Genomic DNA, 12,268 nt, shown 5'->3' on the forward strand with positions numbered 1-12,268 from the left:
ATCACCCTTCTCTCATTCGTTCCACCCAATCACCCATTCTACTTCCATCGTACTGCCAGACAGAACGAGAAACATACCCCTCCTTGCAACGGCTCTTTTCTTTTACCCTTCCCATCGTATCGACCTCCCTTGTCACTCAGACGTGGCAGGGCCTTGTCATTGACGCATCTCATTCACTCGTATCCTTCTTTTTCCATATTCTCAGACGTGTCAGTGAGTCACCACTTTTTGTTTCTGGAGGTTATGGAGCTGACTCGATGTAGAGATGCCGCGCATCCCCGTTCGTACCACTCCTTATCATACTCTACCACGATGTACAAGACATTACAAATCCAAACGCGACCTCATCCTACGCGCACTTGGCAAGGCATCTTTCATCAATGGCTCTCAGTTTGTCATCGCGTGGATCTCTCCAAAGGGAGAAGTCGACGTCTACGCGTCCGAGCTTCTACAAGCTTCTGTATCCTCCAAGGAAGGCGGTGTCCTGAATCGCAAAGAATTGGATCGTGAAGCTGGGCGCGTTAAAGGCGAAATGAGCAAACGATGGGAAGAGATCCGTCGGTTGGAGGAGAAAGGAGAAGTTCCCACATTCGAAGAAGACGCAGAAGAAGCCGAAGATGTTGAGGAGGAAAACGAAGATGATCCAGATCGTACTATGGTAGACGAAGAGGCGGCTCAAGCCAAGAAACAATCTCCTGCTCAAATGATGTCTTCTTTTCCCGCAGCCAGAGCGTCAACACCTCAACCATCGATGCACACTATAACACTCCAACCTCATGCCGTTGAAGATTATTACAACACTCGATTCAACGCACTGCAACAAGCCACTTGCAAGCTCGTTGTCAAAGCGTGGATCAAGGTGATCGAGCCAAAGAAGCAAATGAAATTTCCTTACAACAAAGGGGAAGAGTATAGACCCGCTTGGTGGCCCGAAGGTGTCAAGCACCGCGAACCTGATCATTTGTCCAAGCAAGGTAAGTTCATTCTCTGAGTGCCTATGTGCTCCATTCTGATGTACAGAACGCCTTGTTCTACTCAGTAGTATCATCCGATCACCTCTGATATCCGTCGCTCGCCTCGAATTATCTACTGCCGAAGCAGCCGCCTTCATCTCCCGACCTAGATTATCTATCCTTCGTGAGGTTTACCTTGTGGCGAAAGAAGAAGAAAAACGGCGCAAGGAGGGAGACTCTACATCGGAATTGGTCGTACATCTTCCTCATACCCCGGTCTCACCTTCAGCCATTAGCCCCGAACCAGAAAAACGCACTCACTCGACTATGGAATTTGAAGAGGACAAGGAGAACGTTTCCTCTTACAACGCTCATGCCGCCAAACGTGTCAAGCATTCTCGTCTGCCCGCACTGACGATTTCGACCACTCAGGCTAACTACGACTATGCTCATCCCTTCACATTCGCTCCTCAATCACATCTCTGGCCAGGACGTGATGGGGCCGTTTCCGCACCACCTCCTCATCTCTCACCTTATCCTCAATCAGAAGTCTTTGGCGATTATCGCCCTCACACCTCTATCATACAAACGGCAGAAGAAAGATATCACCCCAATCACCTCGCACCCATCCTAAATCCTCATCAGCACACCACGACGAGTCCTGTCGATGCCCATCAACAACCCTTCTCTCATCCGGCTGGGATGCAATACTACCCGCGTACGCAACCTGGTCAGGGGTATCTCCACCAACATCAGATTGATTACCTTCAGCAACAGGGACAGGGAGGTTACGATTATGGCAGTCCTTATATTGCTGACAACTGGGAGAACAGTTTCGGACAGGGCACGTGATGCGGTGTTGATGAGGATGCTTTTTGGGCTTTGAGTGGGATGTTCTCTTACTGAGTGCGAATGAGATGGCTATTTACCCAACCATGAAGACCAATTGTACCCAATGTAACCATCTCCGTAATTAGAGTAAACGTATCTAGTAGGGGATGCAGGATGCTTTCTTGACGCGATGGGTGATACAAATTATGCTGACCATGCGGCTAAATCGGGCCGTTCACCCGGGTGGCACTTCTACGTCATGTTGGAAGGTTAGGATAGAGTTTGACCGTTGATTGCCCGGGTGTACTTAGTGGGATTGAGATGCATACATACGCTCTTCACTGACTTCAATTCTGTCCGAAACGTGCTTCATCCACAGCTACTAGCCGCTGTCCGCAGGAATCATTTGAGAACAATACACCCCCCTAACCCGCCTTTGGGGTCAGATCTGCTGATCGCATCATCATCATATCAAACCTTCATTCAAGGCAATCCTTCTCGCCATCATCTCACTCCAATCTCTCTTCACCTCTATCTCTTCTTCTCTCATAATGTCCTCCATGTCTCTCCGTCTTCGTCCCTTCCTGAGGACGCAAGCTCGCTTCTTGTCCACCACTTCGATACGACCCATTGCGAGCTTCACTTTGCGCCCACCTACCTCCGTCTCCTCTCCAATCTCTGGGACTGAATCAACTTTCGAAGGTATCGCACCGACCAACAAGTTAAATATCAATTTGACGTCTCAAGCGAGGGGAATCAACACCACCTCTCCTCTAGGACTGGAAGCTTCTGCCAGGGCGGAAGATGGTGGAGTGGAAGAAGCACCTCATTCAGGTATCAATGTTGATAAATCGATCAGGATGGATACGTGCGTTTCATCTTCTTTTCTTTGATTGTGTTTTCCTTCCCTCACTCTCAATCCTACCACCTCCTGATCATCTCCAATTCGAGCATATCCGAAATAGAGATATAAAAAGGTGTCCGATGTGCTATGCTTCTCCGAAGTCTAGACTCATAGCCGAGAAGCTCAAAGCCAAAGCTGACACTGCCGCTCCTTTTCCCTTTCCTCCCTTCCTCTTCTTCCTCCCGTTCTATCTCCCTTCCTTCTTTTACCTCGTCAATTTTCCAAATCTGACCCTTCATATTGGTCTTGGCTTTCGGTTGTCGGACCGGCGGTATGTGGCGGCATCAACTCATCAATTTTTCGACACCTCTACCCCTCCTTTGAACCCCCAACCAACCGAACTTTTCACCACCATTGCTTCCGTCTCTGACCTCTCTTCATACTCTCTTCCCTCCTCTGCGATTCTCGTCTCATCAACGATCAACAAACCTCCCGGCTCGTCTTTCATCTCCCCCGTCGTCCTCTCTGGCCTCTGGGGCACCAAACAACCTCGCGACCTCTCAAACACCTTTCGGACATGTCAACCCCCATTCGTTCTCCTGCCTTTGAATTGATGCGAGTCCTGGTGACCTTGACCGACAATTGTGCCTGCCCCATTCCCCCGTGCTTCGTCGTGGCCCGGGCCCCCAACGACGTCATGAAAAACCTCACGCATGTTCTCGTTTCCGAAACTTTTTTCTTACCCCGTTTGTCATTGCCGACTGGCCGACTTCTTAAACCCGACTTCTACGAGCTTCTCTCATTGCAACAATCACTTCGTTCACCATTGTCAAAACTTCGAGCCACACTTTTTGACTCGATCCTCTCCTGCACCGTTCCTGTGCTGACGCTTGTCAACCTGTCGGCCGAAATTTGGGAATCATTGCGTTTTTCAACGCATATCCCATTGTTGTTCTGCGAACGTTCGCCTGCCAATCTTCCTTCTCACATCTACAACCCGGGGTAGATCATTCTACGACTCTCTCCTTTGTCTTCCACCGCTTTGCTTTGCCCGTTGCTCGCTTCCTTTCCGAACATATCCGACCGTCGATCTTGGTCAACGCTTCTCAAAATCCCTTTCATCCTCGGTGTTCGTTGTACGTTTGTAATTCACAACTTTCCTCGGCTTGACCTGAGTTTTGTTCTCTCGCCACTCTTGTCTACCTTAACATACCCGTCGTCTTGAATCACAATCACTTGGATCGTGTCGTCGAACGGTGACGAATTACTTGTATCACATTTAAAAACCGACAAAATCACTCCATTATGCACCCGAACCTCCGCTCAATGACATCGTCCCCTATGTTCTCTGTCATCAATCTCGGACCTCGACTCACACCTTCCTCAACCATGTCTTTTGCTCGCATTCCTCGGCGTCTATTCGCTCAACGCGCCCTACACACTTCCCCCACTTTGTTGCCACGCCATAATCGTCCTCATGTGCGCATGTTAAAACCCATTGTTCAATCTCGTAACATTGCTGTCACTGCTACCGCTCCGACTGCAATGTTCAGTCATCCTCCCCCCGAGCCGGGAGCAGACTTCAATGTGGTCTTTATTGGTGCAGGGGTGAGAGCTTGGTTTTTTCAAGTGAAATGAAAGCTAATAATTAGAATATCATGTTCGGTAGTGATGAGGGGCCTTGGAAGTGAGACCCAGAGTCGTCATTGTGAGGCAGTGGCTGACGTCGTAGTCACTCGTTCCGATTCGAACATAAACTCGGACCACGACTCAAGGTCACGGCTTTGATCGACCCGAACCTTTCACGTGCGCAGACTGTCATCGATGGCAAGAGGGCTTCTTTCGTCGAATCAGCTTACAGAGATACGGAGCTGTTCAAAACGATTGAAGATTACCATGCGGCTCTTAAAGCACGTAAAAGCAAAGATCCTCAGTGAGTCGATAATTTCTACTTATCCTCCTTGACATATGGTCTGGAATACCGCTGATACTCCCCAGTGCGATCGTTGTAGGATGTCCTCCCGCTTATCGTGGGGGCACTACCAAAGGAACAGATTTAGAATTGCAGCTACTCAAATACTTCCCGAAGACGGCTTACTTCGTCGAAAAACCAGTGGGAACTGGTACCATCGAAGCTGCTCGTACGGTCACTGAAGAGCTCATCAACAATGGAAACATAGTATCGGTCGGCTACATGTTGAGGTACCTTCGATGTGTGCAAATGATGAAGCGAATCATCCATGATAATGACTTGACGGTCATTGCGACCAATGCTAGATATGTGAGTCATGGTTGGTGTACGATGAAATATTGTTGACATCAAGTCTTGTGCTTATGAAGCCATCGCCAAGCCTGCCTGGTAAGTCAAGTCGTGTGTTGCAGCTGATATCATTATTAATCGACAGGTGGAATAAAGCTATTGACATGGGTCCCGTGATTGAACAAGGCACTCACTTTTGTGATCTTTCACGATACTTTGGCGGTGATGTCGATATCAACTCTGTCGTGTGAGCCAATGTCTTTTATTTCATCTTCAGTCATACCTCGTACCGAAGATGGATTCTTCACCATAAGATGGACAGAAGCTAACGTCCAGTGCCAAGTCTGTAGAATGGTACGAAACCCCTGGAAAGCTTAGCAAAATTCCCATCGATGAATCCAAGATTCCTGAGGAGCAAAGAATTCCTCGACTAACTTCAGCCGTTTGGTCAGTTCCATCTAGTTGATCTTCGTGCGACGCTGACGATATAGGAAATACGACAATGGTGCTGTCGGTGCTTTCACCCATGCAGTGGCTTTACAAGGCCAAGCCTACGCTTGTGAACTTGAAGTTTGGGCAGATGGTTTCCACATGCGTCTTGTTGATCCTTATCAAGCTCCTACTCTTTATGTCCGTCGACCAGGAGGTGAGTCATGATCCATCCAGCTTGAAAAGACACGGGGCTGAAAGTATAGACGATCACGAAGAACGTCATGCTTTCACCGATGACGATCCCTTCTTCTCTGAAGTTTCGTCCTTCATTGATGCTATCGAGGGAGGACCTGATCCTCATATTCTCAGCTCGTTTGAAGATGCTACCAAGACGTACGAATTGACATGGGCCATCCGTTTAGCCTCGGAGGCTTCTCGTGTGCCCAGGATCAAGGTGTAGCACGGATGTAGACGCGAGCCAGGTGGAAGGGGAGGGAGTGGGTGAATTTGTGTAGAACAAAAACATCTTGTGCTAGATCACGATGCATGAAATGTAATCATTCGAAGTATCTACCGATTCCATCTGCACCTTGGTTTTCTTTCACTCCTCAATGGTAGCTGGGCTGTCGGTCGTCGGGCTTGTCTCGTCAGTCAGCCCAGAGGGCGGACCCGAATGTCGAGCGTGGTGGGCAGCTATACCTTGAGGAAGTCGGTCCATTAAGGGTACAAGTGCGGATGTGAGATGAAATCAGGCTGTCCCAACCTGGAAGAAGGGTCCCCCTTGCTCATATGATCTCTCAGGTTTCGTCACACCATTTGATGCACGAATCAAATCATATGATCCTTTGTTACAGGTGCAGTAAGGGACCTGCATCATAACGTCCTCACTAAAAGGCTCAATACTCGAGATCTGCCTAGCAGTCTCGAGCTCCCTTATAAGGTGTACCCTGACATCCTTGGACTTGTAGGAGCAGAATGCATGCTATGGGCCAAAGAGCGAACTTCATATGCATGTGGTACAGGTCTTTGAAGATGCAGGTAGCATGGATGTCAAAGGTGGTCAGCCGAATAAAACGCGCACCCTCAAGCAGTCAACTCCATGTCTTTCCCACATACAGTGCAACAAGCGTTGGACGTAAACTCCAAGATCCTCAATATTCCATCTGAATCGAAGGCTCGGTCCGACGGCCAGGCGGGTCGCCAGAAGGGGTCCTCAACATCGCGGCGAAAGCTTGAGGACATCTTTGCTTTTGTTGAAATGGCTAAAGCCTGATTGGCTTTCCCACAGAGCACCACTTTTGTTTTTATATCTTCGCTTCTGGCTGAGGGAAGTAGGTGATCAGGCCACAAAGCATAACCACCGTCCATCCTCAAAACGCAGGCACATGTAGTAGCCCAGTCCTCATTGGACCATTCTTGCTCCATTCCCACGGTTCGTTCCGCTGCATAATTCTTCACCCTGATGACCGGTATCGCGGGTCGAAAATGCCAGTACACCACTTCCAAACCTGCCCAATATTTCGCAAGTCGGTAAAACCAGAGTGGTGGGTATTTGTCGACTGTAGGACCACTAGCGACCACTAAACCTCGTGGAGGGTCGCGGCGGAGACAGAGGGTTCGGACTGGGAGAAGGTGGATGAGACCCGCACGACATTTCAGTGAATAGATAACGGACTTTGAGATAGATAGATACGTTGCGTTAGGGAAAACGTGGGATGGGAGGGAAAGTATGAGGGCGGAGGTCGAGGGAGAAAGGGTTTCGTGGAGTTTGAGTTTATGGACTAGAGTGAGGGCGAAAGGGTGTGAATGAGGTGAAGAGGGCTCTTCGACTGGATGTGTAGAAGGTGTTCGTTCGGAAGATCCTGAGAACGGTTGAGTATCCTCTTTATCGTCAGCCATCGATTTGGTCCTTGAGAAGATCTGGGATTTGGAAGCTTTGTCCGAAGGCGTGGCAGCAGCAGGGTAAGGCCTCGCTTGGATGGTATTGAGGGATTCTTCTGTTGATTTGATGGGCAGAGAGGGTGAAGAAGCAGAGAGTCGAAAGTGAGCGAGGATGAACCTGGACAACATTTTATCAGAGAGAATGTCGACGGATCGGTAGAGAAGAGGTAAGAGAAGTTGGTGGTTGTCTTGATTGGTACTTGCCAGTACTGCTAGGGTGGCGAGACGATCTTGATCGTGAAGATGATGACCGATGGCGAGGATGACTTCTGGAGGGATGTAAATCATCTCTGAGGCCATTGGAGACTAGTGTTAATTGATGACTCTATTTACCGCCACCTTGTATGGGTGATTATGAGAGCCAGAGATCAAGTGGATGAAGTCAAAGTTGAAAGAGAGAAATGGGGAAGAGAAGTCAGTACCAGTCATTCAGTCCCTTGCTTTATGTCTCACGAGAGCTCGAGAGGGATACGGGTCATTTTGATCCCGCCTCGCTTACAGTACTAGTAACGGTATTGCCACAGGGCCACAAGTCGTCAAGCCATGCGGCTCAAGTCTTACAGCTGTCCAAGATCGACGACGTACCGACGTAATCACTGGCAGACGAAGCGTACGAGCGTCCTATAAGCATGTTCAAACGAAGATGGAATGGAGACCAGAGGTGGACCATTCGGACGATCGGGTGTGACTTCCGACACTTCACATTCCTCCGACTTTTCCGAACCAACTTCCTCGGTCGTTCCGCCTTGTTCCCTACTCGTTCTTTCCTTTGAGTGGCGCCGATAGAGCATGGGGGCCCTCCAGGGCCAGTCAGAGTACAATCTAGAAATGACGAGGTGAGAAGCGTTTTTTTTCAAACGAGGCAAAGATTACAAAAACCAATCCCCACTTGTGCTGATTTGTTTTCTGATTTCTGATTTCTTGACTTTGAGATCGTCTCACTGATCGGCGGCTCAGAAGTTTTTTTTTCTTCGTAAAAAGAACATTCAGTCGTACACTCGGTTCTCACTATTCATTCTTCGGCATCTGTCTTACCTTTCCGAGGCATTCCAGGTCTCAGGTGCACCAGGTAGCAGGCGATTGGCAGGCATAGAGTGATAGAGTGGGGGATCGTAACGAAAAGAAGCAGAGGCGCAGAGGGAGGTTTGATCGCATCATACAAGTAGATTCATATCACGAAAAACGAACGCTCCATAGAAACTTCTTGAGTAAGTCAAGTTCTCGCCCATCATCTTTGGAACCTCTGAATTACAAGTGGACTTTGTGTATGACTCTTCGCTTAGCTTTCTTCCTGACCATCAGCTCTCTTCACGATTTCTCTCAACGAGAGCTAATGTCATCTCTTACGACTTTTCAACTACTTCGAGAGTTTTGTCTCCTTCACGATGATCAACGCCAGAACGACTTCCATGCCTTTAGGACAGATAGCGACGCTCATGGGTGTCCGTCTAGCCGAACCGAGTAAGTTTCTTCCACCTACCTTAGACGGATCAAGCTGATCATTAGTTGCATATACTGGTTTGTCACTCTTCTCATGTCCAACACGTACATATCGATACAAGTCTCCGATGACACCATCTACAACCCTGGAAGAGACTCAACGATGGGAGAGGTGGTCAAGGGTTGCCGGGGATGTTGAAAAGGCGTGGGAAATATGATTGGAAGCAACAACTTACCATCAGTCATCTTCCCATTCATCAACCAAATGGTCGAAGAACTCGGTGTCACGGACAATCCTGATAAGATTGGCTTTTACTCTGGTCTCGTCGAGAGTGTGTTTGCCTTTACGCAATTCTGGACAGTCTATCACTGGGCCAAGTTGTCAGAGTGAGTCTTCAAGTCTTGTGAAGTCTTTCCAACTATCACAACTGACATTTCAGCAAGATAGGAAGGAAACCGGTTATACTCGTCGGGTTGATCGGGGTCGCCGTCACGGTGTCTATCTTGTGAGTGTCATGTGTTGTCCGCTTTGAGAATTCATCGAGTGTATGAACCGGAAGATATTCTTGCTGATGAGCAGCGGTCTATCGACTTCCTTCTGGATGATGATCCTCATTCGGTCTGTCAGCGGAGCATTGAATGGGAATGTCGCAGTGATTAAAGCCGCCATTGGGGATATAACGGACGAGTCGAATTCCACGGAGGCTTTTACACTTTATGGTCTCACATGGACAGTAGGGGCGATGCTGGGGTGAGTAGGCTTGTCAATCTCTTAGACGTTCAGCATTACCGCGCATCAGTTGCTGCGAATAGATCAAACTCCGCACTGACCATCAGAAGTGCTCTTGGAGGCACTCTGTCTCATCCATACGAACGATTCCCGGAGGTGTTCGGCACTGTCCAGATCTTCCAGTCCTATCCTTATCTCTTACGTGGGTCTACTTCCTTCTCCCTCCGTCAGATGTTTCATCTTGAAAAAGCTCTGATTGACGACCAGCATGTCTAGTCGCTGCAAGTTGCACTGTCCTAGGGATCGCCTTTGCCTCACTCGTATATCGTGAATCTCTTCCCTCGGTCCATTACTCAGCCCTTTCCCGCAAACCAATCTTCAACTTTCGACTCTTTGCTCGGCATGATCGCAACGCTTCAGTGACGTCTGTGAACTCGGAGGCGGAAACGCTGGTGGATCCGGAATCACCCATGACTCCCAGCAGAAATAGTCTGTTGCCCAAGTTCCAACAAGGGCTCGACCAGGGGAACGGGTTTCCGAGTCCTCGTAATCGATCATGGAAATTATCTGAGCTCATGGCTCATCGACCTGTCCGAGTGATGAGCGTCACAACCTTTCTCAACTCGTGAGTGATTCACCTGACGACATGCTTTCCTCCTATGCCGCCATTGTGAACCGCTAGACAAAGAAGCTAACGCATAGTTTTGTTCAGGCCGCTTGGCAAGCAGTATCGCTTCTCTTTTTCTTTGACAAAAACAAGTCAGTAATTGATCACTTGACTGTGCCAACATGCTGACGAAACAGTGGTTTAGGCATGTCTGTGAGTACTTTGTAGCTTAATTCTTGGATCGAAGCTGAATGATAGGCTTCGGCCATTGGTCTATCACTGGCTGTCAATGGTTTCTTCACCATCATCTGTCAATTACTCGTCCTAAATCGTCTTCGACGGGCGTTAGGCTTAGCCAAGGCGTATAGACTCCTATCTGCCTTGTGGATTCCTGTATTCCTTCTTCTCCCTCTTCTTCGCGACATACTCGAAGCTACTGAGACTTCTCTCCCAGTGATCGACCCCGCCAGCGAGGGTCAATATTCTGAGATCAGAGGCTGGACAACGAGCATCTGCGTCAACTTGCTACTGTCCTACGTGACAGTCTGTGGGATGTCTGGCAGTTTACTGATGGTATTTGTGAACTACAGTAGTCCGGATAGAACAGCATTGGGAGCGGTGAATGGGATTACGACTGCAGTTGGGGTGAGTGATATTCTCCCCGGCTCATATCGCACCAGGGACTTCAGTCTCGTCATCCAGAGTCGTTCTACCAGAAGAGTAGGTATCGATATGTGTGGATGATTTTTAGCCTATGAGGTATGCTGACGATCAGTGTATGGCACGAGTCATCGGTCCATCTCTCGTCAGCGCTCTGTACGCCATATCGATGGACGGTAAAATTCTCGGTGGTCGATTGTGGTGGATCTTCATGGTCATCTGTTCCGCCGTCAGCTTGATATCAGCCATCTTCGTACAAGAGCCCACACCTGGTCAGTCATTGTGCGAAGAAGAAGAGGGAACATCGTTAGGCGAGATGGGACATAATTATGAGGCGCCCTGTGAATGATGAAGGATGCCGAGGGCGCTGGGGGCGGTCATACGACGTCTATATGATGTTTGTGGACGTCTAGGGTTCGATCTGGATAGACAAGTGACGTAGAAACAAGGGCGGGGGGAGGTGATGATCGTAATTGGGACAGTGGGGAAAGGAAAGGCGAACGAGCCGAAAGGAACGGTATGTTATGGCGGAAGTGGAAAGAGAGCAATGGGGGACCGTGGGGATGAGATTTGGGGACATGTTCAGGGTACATTCCATTCCCCGAACTTGGAAGCTCGGGCATCTTGGCATGAGATTGAGTCACACGAGGTCGATAATTTTGTAGCATACAGCATGTATAGCATGGTCTGGAAATCATCGCTTGTCTTGTACAGTCTCATCTGCATGCAGTGATTGTGGTCGGGCTGTAATCGTGACTGAGACCCGGAGCTCCGGAGGGGAATTTTCGAGTTGCCGCAATAGAAAATTCATCCCCCTGACATTCCGCTAGTTCCGCTTTAAAAGCCCGCGCGGGGCAAGATTCCTTTCCCCATTGCCCCGTCCCTCTGGCCCAGGGCCCAAGGGTCAAGAGTACATGAACAATGCCGCCGCAAATCTACCTTTGGCTCCATCCGGCCATTCTCGGCCCTGGTCCTGGTGTCCAGGCTAAGCTTCCAAGTGGGACCTGACCTCCTCTCGACTCACTCAGCGGCAATCATCGGCCTTTAACACCCGACCCGAGAACGTTCGTATTGACCATTTGATGGTGTACTGTATGCATGTGAAAAAAACTTCTCATCATCAATTTCTTTCTTTGCTTCCTTACATTCCACTTTTCGTATTCACACGCACTTCTCATTCATTGTTCATCAGGGTTATTGTGAAAGTTGTTTGAGTCGGCTCTTTTCCGGTGGTCCGAACACCGTACACCGTACACCGGGTTGTTTGACACGTGTTAGAACAACAATAGTGTCTAAAAGGTCCATCAGTACAAGTATCCTTTCCGACAATTACTAGCGTCTTACAACCGAACGACACAAAGGAGCGTTTGATCGACAGGTGCGACAGGGAGTCAATGCTCAGTGTGAGAGGTCTATTCGGGTCGAGGCTCTGTTTGGAATTGAACGATTTTTCAAAAGGCAAAGGGGTTAAAACGGAGATTCATCCGATCGTCCGTTAGACCGGTTGTCCCACTATCCCACTTCTTATTACGACTACATCCCCCGTACTCCTCTTCTCCACCGACCCAGG

General features: G+C 48.9%; 4 protein-coding genes across 4 annotated transcripts; 3 read left to right on the top strand and 1 right to left on the bottom strand.

The window, feature by feature from the left end:
* On the top strand, positions 1-1,971 carry TREMEDRAFT_71620 (uncharacterized protein). The gene is made up of 3 exons (XM_007004767.1): positions 1-213; positions 264-974; positions 1,021-1,971. The coding sequence occupies exons 2-3, from the start codon at positions 266-268 to the stop codon at positions 1,803-1,805; spliced, it is 1,494 nt and encodes a 497-aa protein (XP_007004829.1). The 5' UTR covers positions 1-213; positions 264-265; the 3' UTR covers positions 1,806-1,971.
* A 503-nt stretch (positions 1,972-2,474) lies between these two features.
* On the top strand, positions 2,475-5,884 carry TREMEDRAFT_43977 (uncharacterized protein). The gene is made up of 10 exons (XM_007004460.1): positions 2,475-2,652; positions 4,182-4,236; positions 4,281-4,315; positions 4,361-4,561; positions 4,627-4,909; positions 4,953-4,987; positions 5,034-5,135; positions 5,225-5,335; positions 5,380-5,534; positions 5,584-5,884. The coding sequence occupies exons 1-10, from the start codon at positions 2,645-2,647 to the stop codon at positions 5,778-5,780; spliced, it is 1,182 nt and encodes a 393-aa protein (XP_007004522.1). The 5' UTR covers positions 2,475-2,644; the 3' UTR covers positions 5,781-5,884.
* Positions 5,885-6,068: 184 nt separating this feature from the next.
* Positions 6,069-7,561, bottom strand: TREMEDRAFT_62301 (uncharacterized protein; the record flags this gene model as incomplete). Its single annotated transcript, XM_007004599.1, has 2 exons — positions 6,069-6,281; positions 6,437-7,561. The coding sequence occupies 2 exons, from the start codon at positions 7,559-7,561 to the stop codon at positions 6,069-6,071; spliced, it is 1,338 nt and encodes a 445-aa protein (XP_007004661.1).
* A 574-nt stretch (positions 7,562-8,135) lies between these two features.
* TREMEDRAFT_71622 (uncharacterized protein) lies at positions 8,136-11,009 on the top strand (the record flags this gene model as incomplete). Its single annotated transcript, XM_007004768.1, has 13 exons — positions 8,136-8,469; positions 8,564-8,722; positions 8,768-8,779; positions 8,944-9,088; positions 9,142-9,207; positions 9,282-9,452; positions 9,539-9,599; positions 9,872-10,056; positions 10,134-10,190; positions 10,236-10,251; positions 10,297-10,683; positions 10,814-10,912; positions 10,944-11,009. Exons 2-13 carry the CDS (start codon positions 8,647-8,649, stop codon positions 11,007-11,009), a joined length of 1,341 nt encoding a protein of 446 aa, XP_007004830.1. The 5' UTR covers positions 8,136-8,469; positions 8,564-8,646.
* Positions 11,010-12,268: the final 1,259 nt, after the last annotated feature.

The sequence above is a fragment of the Tremella mesenterica genome, assembly GCF_000271645.1.
Source record: "Tremella mesenterica DSM 1558 unplaced genomic scaffold TREMEscaffold_5, whole genome shotgun sequence".
NCBI lineage: Eukaryota > Fungi > Basidiomycota > Tremellomycetes > Tremellales > Tremellaceae > Tremella > Tremella mesenterica.

Coding starts and splice junctions, on each gene's coding strand:
- TREMEDRAFT_71620 (XM_007004767.1), top strand. CDS start 266: ATGCCGCGCATCCCCGTTCGTACCACTCCTTATCATACTCTACCACGA. Junction 975..1,020: donor TGATCATTTGTCCAAGCAAG/GTAAGTTCATTC, acceptor TCTGATGTACAG/AACGCCTTGTTCTACTCAGT.
- TREMEDRAFT_43977 (XM_007004460.1), top strand. Junction 4,562..4,626: donor CGTAAAAGCAAAGATCCTCA/GTGAGTCGATAA, acceptor GATACTCCCCAG/TGCGATCGTTGTAGGATGTC. Junction 5,136..5,224: donor GTCGATATCAACTCTGTCGT/GTGAGCCAATGT, acceptor GCTAACGTCCAG/TGCCAAGTCTGTAGAATGGT.